The sequence below is a fragment of the Phyllostomus hastatus genome, unplaced genomic scaffold (assembly GCF_019186645.2).
Source record: "Phyllostomus hastatus isolate PE091 unplaced genomic scaffold, TTU_PhHast_1.1 phas_scaffold_177, whole genome shotgun sequence".
NCBI lineage: Eukaryota > Metazoa > Chordata > Mammalia > Chiroptera > Phyllostomidae > Phyllostomus > Phyllostomus hastatus.
The window spans coordinates 517,371-525,114 of NW_025334012.1; the positions used below are offsets into that span (position 1 = coordinate 517,371).

Below are 7,744 nucleotides of genomic sequence, written 5' to 3' on the forward strand. Positions count from 1 at the left end.
AGCTGTTGCTCAGTGTTTGCAGAATTCCTTCAAGCAAAGGTTCTGAACGAGTCTGGAACCTACATCTGCTTCTGTCACCAAATTACTCTGTAAACTTGGGTAACATGTAGCTCAGTCACAATTTTTTCAAAATAAATAAATCTAATTAGGTTATGCCAGGGCTACTCTAACATGATGTCTAACAAGTCAATACTTTTGTATTTAGAAACTCAGAATTTCATGAATCCAATTCTACTTAGTGATTCTGATTCTGGCTTTACCCATTATGAATTCTGTGAGATTTGCAAGGTACTTACCCTGTCTTAGCATGGTTTTCCAAGGTATACAATGGGAAACACAATGGTCAAAAGTAATAAAATAAGATTAAATCATTTAAAGTAATTAGAAAAATTACATAAAGTAAGCAAGTAATGAGTGTGGCAGGAAACAGTTAAGACTTTTCACAGCTGACCTCTCCTCACTGCTTCTTTGCCCACAACATGTCCTCATTCACAGCTAAGACTCAAAACTATTAGCACACTAATTTGCAAAGTCAGAAAAAAAACCTGATTTTTAAAGGTGCAAAATGCATGTGATTTATGGGCCTAAGTTTGAGACTTTAATACAATTTCCTTCAAACTCAGTATTAGAAGAGTAAAAACACCAAGACTTACTTCTAATTCTGATAAGCACCTGCTTTCTCAACCTCCAATTTAGGAAGTTTCTTGCCTCTCTAAGCTATAAAATGCAACTATATTTATACCCAAACATGCAGAGACCTGCTCCTAAAACAAATCTCAGATGGACTGAAAAGTATCAGCAATGAATGTTGCATTGGGAATAGCTCCTCTAGGGCTTAATTGAAACACTCTGGGATCATATGCCTCAGACATATTTTCTATGACTTTAAATTCACCATTTGTCCTAAGACCTCTGCTCAAGACACACACAACGGTGCCCTCTTATATTTTGATGATGGCCTGATTTTACAATTTTTTAAATCTATGTCTCCTTCCAAATTCCAGAGCTCTTAGCAATGTCCTCTCATGAATACTGATGCCTTCAGTAGAGCCTGCCAGCAACAGAATGATGGAACAAACAGGGTCTTTGGCAAACACCTTGGTGAGCACTTACTATGAGACAACTTGCATGAAGGTACTTTAATAGGCTCCTCCAAATAACTGTAGAAAACAGGGACTCTATCCTGACCTTTGAGCTAAATAAACTGAGGCTCCATTAAAATAATAGCAATGGCACTTATGCAGTGCTTCATAGCTAGTAAATGACAAGATTAGATTGAATGCCTGTCTTCTCATACCAAGTGGACTACACTTTCCTCACACTTTGTAGGTTGCTGTCATTCCTCACACTCTAGTCACAGTTTATCCTTCTTTCCTCCATCATGCCTGGGTTCAGGACCAGGTCCCCAGTTGGGGACCTGTGAGAGGCAACCACACATTGACATTTGTCTCCCTCTCTTTCTCCCTCCCTTCCCCTCTCTCTAAAAATAAGTGAAAATAAAAATAAATCTTAAAAAATGTCTCTTAGATTTCCTTCAGTCAGTGCTTTCCTTATTCTCATCAGAATCAAGTTGGTGCTAGCAGTAGAAAAGTCTCAGCTTGAGTTCTTCTCACAAGATGTGTTATCAGCTTCCACAGAGTTCACTGCTTCCACAGAGCTTGGTTTGACCACCATCCTCCATGCATTGTAGCATTCTCCCCCTGTCCTATCTAGCACACTCTGTTTTAACTTCCTGCTAATGTTTCTCTTGCCACCATCAGACTGCAAACCCTTATGGGTAAGAACAGTAATCTTTACACCTAGCATAGGCCCTGGGAGATGATACTTGATCTATAAACACTTGCTAAATCGCTTAAGGAGAGTGCAATGTGTACTTAATTCTATGAATAAAAAAACTGAAAGGTCGCCAGTTTCATTCCTGGTGAGGGCACATTCCTGGGTTGTGAACCAGGCCCCTGACTGGGATGTGTGAGAGCCAACCAATCAGTGTTTCTCTGGCACACTGTTGTTTCTCTCCCTCTTTGTCTCCCTCCTTTTCTCTCTCTCAAAAATAAATAAATAAAATTAAAATCGTAAAAAAAAGAAAAAAGTTTTGGTTACCCCCTCATGGGTAACTTTGTATTTTATTGAGCTTATCTCTCAAAAAATATAAGGAGATAAATGGGATGGGTGACTGATTTGTTTAAGAAACCACAAGACAAAAAATAGAATATTGGTAATTGTTATAGGTAGTAAGCACTCAACATGCGCTAGGCACTAGGCTTAGCACTTTACAAACATTGCCTCAGTTAATCCTCACAGTTATCTTTGTTTTCCAGGTGGGAATACTGTGTATCTTAGGAGGAAATGCCCAAGATGACCAGGAGGATGCCATGGTATGGATGGGTGTTCAGATTGCCCAGCAGGAAATGTACCACTTGCAACAGCACCTCACTTCTGCTGCTGTTTCCTGTGTAAACTCTTATTCAGGATATGGCACTTCTGGCTTGGGAACTGGCCAGTTTGGATAGGAAAAAGAGAATAATCAAGGTATCCAGAACTGATGACACCTTACAAAATAGGTGAAACCATAAGTAAGGAATAATTGTGAGAGAGGCTTCCACAATAAGAGGGTAAATACAGCACTAAATAATGATAAATATTTTAATTTCTCATTCACACAGACACCATACTGCATCAATTAAGATGGTTTCATGTGCCTTTTGAGGAAATAATAAAAATACACTCTGGAGAGAATATGGATGCTTCTGTTCATTTTAAAGATATTGTTACCAAAGGTAGTTAACTAGTTATTGATAAGGAAAGAAGCAATTGGAATCAAACATTATTAAGCATAATCACCCAGGGAACATAAGCCCGTTTGATTCACCAGAAAGCTACAACTTCGCACACTCCAGGGGATCACAGCATTTTCCCACGAGGTGTGAACACCTCTCCTTCCCCCCGTCCAGTGCTGCATTGCTGTGGGAGCAGGGACAGGTAAGCACATGGGCACTAGAAGTCAAAATGGTGCAGGGTGAGGTGCTTGACCATAGAGGACTAACAGTCTAGCCTGGGGATACTATGGATTAATTGGGAGGTGGATCCATCAGAAGCCCATGAAAACTTGGGCACTTCATTGGTTATTTTGAAAAAAATGCCAGGTCAATCCCAATCCAAGATAACATAACTCATCTTAACAAAAAAGCCCTCTCTTGCCCCTTCTCTGTGTCTGACCCACACTTGCCCCATTCATTCATGTGTTCTCTCCATACTCTCCATGCAGGTCCAGCAGCCACACAGCTGGCAGCCATGCAGACTCCAAATGCAGACTGAGGCAGGAGCCTGGGTACAGCAGCATAGTAGGGAACAGTGCAAAGCTTCCTGGATGGGCACTGAGACTGCTTAGAGGTGGCCTGCAGACTCCAAACAACTGAGCCTCAGTATGAAGCAGAAACTCTGGACACTGGCCTTTGTTTGGGTCTTTCTAAACACACAGTTGGACTTTTTCCATGACATGACAGGTGGAGATGGGACACAGGCTGCTGGGACACAGGCTTCTATTTCCACCTGAATAAATCTTGTCACACCTCAGTCTCCCTTGTGGGTCTCCTGGCATGCTCTCCTTGTGACAGCACAAGGACCCCACTTCCCCAGGCAGCAGTATCTTCTGTCACAGATCTTTCAGGTCTTCTCACAAATATTCTAATGTTTCAGCCTTCTGCATAAGGGGTGGTAAAGCTATACCTATCAAGTAGTTTGTATTGATAAAGGAGTTGATAAAGAACCCAGAAACAGACTGATACACATATGAAAACTCAAAACATAACAGAGTTTGCAGTAAAAATTTAATGAGAAAGGTATAAATATTCAAACAATTGAAAACTAACTGGTTCTATTAAAAAGAGGATTAGAGTATATTTTGGAATATTTATGATAGCAGGAAAAATAAAGACTTAAACATGAAAAAGCAAAACTTTAAAAAATGAAGATATAGAATATCTTCATAACAAGAAAGAATTGTTTAGACCAGACATTCAAAACACAACCATCAAAAGAAGATTAACACATTTGAAATAGGTACAGAGAAATTAAAAACTTTATTTATTTGCACCACCAAATATATCCTGCATAAAAGTAAAATTCAAACTACAAACAGGTTGAAGATATGTGCATTGCATAGATCATTAAAAGATTAGTACCTAGCACAGAATACAGAAGGAGTGACTGCACATATGGAAAATAAATATGAAATAACACAGCTGAAATATGAACAAAGAATATGGACATACAACCAAAAAACAGAAAAAAATCTTCACTTAGCATCACACATTTAAAAATACTTAACTTTTCCCGTAATTGTTATTCAAAAATGTAATAAAAAATGAGAATACATTTTTCACCATCTAATTGGAAGATATATTAAAAGTTTGACAATATATTGTGGTAACAAGAATGTGGAATAAAGAGCACTGTATTGTTACACACATGATTTGCAGGAGTGGAAATTGATAAAGTAGTTTGGCTACATCCAGGAAATGCTCATGTCTCATGACTTAGAAATTATGTTAGATACATACATGAGAGGATTTCCTGAATAGGAATATATTCAGAATTTCACTTAAAAATTTATTGCTATTTATTCATATCACTGAACTGGAAAAAATGTAGCTGCCCAAAATAGTAGAATAGATAAATATATTGTGCCACATTTAAATATTGACATAGGCTATAAGGTGGGTCAAAAGTAGGTTTCCAGTTGTTCATATGAAAAAAGACATATAGGTAATGATTATTATAACAGCTTTATCAAGACTGTTTCTTGTACTCACCACTGTAAACCTACTTTTTCCCTATGCTGTATATCTATGAAAATGCTAAGTCAACTGTACTTGAACAACAATAAAAAATATGTAAAATAATATAAAATAAATAAAATAAAAACTGAAACATGCTGAGTCAGCATAAATAAATTAAATGCTTTATTCAGAAAGGATAAGTCTAACAATGTGTAGTGAAACAAATAAATTGCAGAAAATATAAATAATACATAAATAAAAGTATAGAGACCAATTTTATTTATATCATTTTAAATCTAAAAAGTAATATAATTCTGTAGATTCAGAAATACTAGCAAATGACAAAACTCAAAATAAGATTAAGAAACATTAATTTCATATTAAAGTTTAATAACAGGAATGAGGAGAAGAAAAGAATAAGGAAGGAAAGACTAAATTTTAGAATATCTCAGACTGAAAAAATTGAAATGAAAGTGGCAGTGTATGAAGACTTAATAATGATTGGTTAGTCTTACATAAAAGGACTTTCTATTATTTTTATGTCTTTGATGGTATGTGAAAATAGTACATAATAAAAAATTTCAAATAAAAACACAAAACCTGTTTTGTGATGGCAATATATATATGCTGGTTTAAAACAAAAACCTTCTAAAGAAAATAAGGCATCTTATTCTTAGAGTAAAAAGTTTGACATACCTAAAGATCTTCTTTGCAATATAATTTGTAAAAAGGAAGAAGAAAACAAATCTCATCTGTCATGGTTAAGAAGTTCCTGGAAAGTAGTTTCAAAATCACTAACCACTATAAAAATCTAACATATGGTCATTGCCATAGCATCATTTGATAATTCTGACTTTTATAACTGTGTACCAGTAAGAGATCATAGATGGTATTATCTGCTCTTTACTGACTTTACAGAGCAATAACAATGCCATCTGGTGTTGTATTGGAATTTCTATGCACTATTATTTTGATTATTTACTAACATGGTTCTGTAATGCTAGCAAATAATTAACACATCCTTACAAGTTCCATATGCTAATTATATGAAAGAGTGATTAGTTCATTGAAAGTGCTCATTACTTGGTCAGACAATAAAAATATATTGCACACCTGTGACCAAAATGTTTACTTTACTTAGCAAACAATTTATTTTTGATAACTTTCTTAATTGCTTCTTTTACATCTTTGTTCCTCAGGCTATAGATCAAAGGATTTAACATAGGACTCACAAAGATATAAAACACAGCTACAATTTTACCCTGCTCCACAGATGTTTCTGAAGGGGGGCCTCAGATACATGCAGAACAGTGTCCCATAAAAGACAGTGACAGCTGTCAGGTGGGACCCACAGGTGGAGAAGGCCTTGCGCCTTCCCTCAGCAGACCGAATACGCAAAATGGCTGTGAAAATGAAAATGTAGGAGATGAGAACCATGGTGAGAGAGCAGGTGAGGTTGGAACCGGCCACCACAAACATGGCCATTTCTTTGACATGAGTATCTGAGCAGGCAAGGACTAACAGAGGTGGGTCTGCACAGTAAAAGTGGTTGATTTCATTGGGTCCACAGAAGGAAAGACGAAGCATCAGGATGGTCTGGACAAGACCATTTGCAAAGCCATAAGTATAAGTAATCACAGTGAGAAAGATGCAGACCCTTCTGGACATTTTGCTACCATATAACAAGGGTTTGCAGATGGCCATGTAGCGGTCATAAGCCATCACTGTCAGCATATAATGATCTGTGATCACCAAGGCAATGAAAAAGTGGAATTGTATAAAGCAACCAATGACAGAAATGGTTTTCCTCTTGGATAAGAAATTAACCAGCATCTGAGGAGTGACATTGGTGGCATAGCAGAGATCTAGGAAGGAGAGGTGACTGAGGAAGAAGTACATTGGAGTGTGAAGTCTTGAGTCACTCCTGATTAGCAAGATCATGCTCACGTTGCCAGTCACTGTGATCAGGTAGATGACCAGGAACACCACGAAAAGGACAGGCTGCAGCTCTGCTCTATCTGTCAGACCCAGGAGAATGAACTCAGTCACCTCTGTGGAGTTCTTCATCCACACTGTGTTTGCTTGGCTTCAAAGGAAGTCTAAATCAAGGAAAGACTCATGCCTTTTTTCATTCATCCATTATCTCCCTCATGTCCTCTGATACTTCCTCCTCTTCTCTCAAACTTGTAAATACAAGTGGCATAAAGAAGTAGCCTAGTGACCATGCAATGGATGTTTTAAATATCTAAATTAATATAGAGCAGTTTTTTATACATGTAGTCATATTTTAAATGATTTCTGCAAGGCTTTTTGTATTTGAAAATACAAAAAGGGGACTGATGAATGGCTCACAGCCTTACAGAACTGGGACTTGTCTACCTGCCCTCTAAACTCAAGTGTGTTTTCAGCTTGTCCCCTGTCCCTGAAGTCATGTCCTTTGCCCCCCTTTGCCACTCTTATCTACCTCAGGTGTCCATCTTATCACAAAATCTTACTTAACATTTTTTATTGTTGTTTATTTACAGTTGTCCCACCTTTTTTCCTGTTGCTCTCTCCTGCCCCTCCCCCATCCCCCAACCCTGCTCCCACAGTCAACCCCCACCCCATTTCCATGCCCATGAGTCATCTGTTCATGTTCCTTGACTTGTCCCTTCGCTTTCTTTCCTCCATTATTCCCCTCCTCCTTCCCTTCTTATCATTGTCAATTTGTAATTTTATTTCCATATTTCTTGTTCTATTTTGCTCATCATTTAAGACTCAGCTCTGGATCTCCTTTGCTTTGTATATCATTGCAAAGAGCAAAAATCAGTTCATGCAATACTAAAACAAATCTAGGGATTTTTTTATAAAAGCAGATATGCATACAGTAAATAAATTATATATATATGAATATAGATGTAAACACAAAGACTTATCAGTGCTATTAAATGTTCCTGGGTATAGCAATGAGGAGTAAGAATGTATTA

General features: G+C 37.3%; 1 protein-coding gene across 1 annotated transcript; it reads right to left on the bottom strand.

The window, feature by feature from the left end:
• Window positions 1-5,911: 5,911 nt before the first annotated feature.
• LOC123831473 (olfactory receptor 1030-like) lies at window positions 5,912-6,845 on the bottom strand. Its single transcript, XM_045858352.1, is given in 2 exon segments — window positions 5,912-6,067; window positions 6,069-6,845. Coding segments are annotated over 2 exon segments (933 nt in total).
• Between the last annotated feature and the right edge of the window lie 899 nt (window positions 6,846-7,744).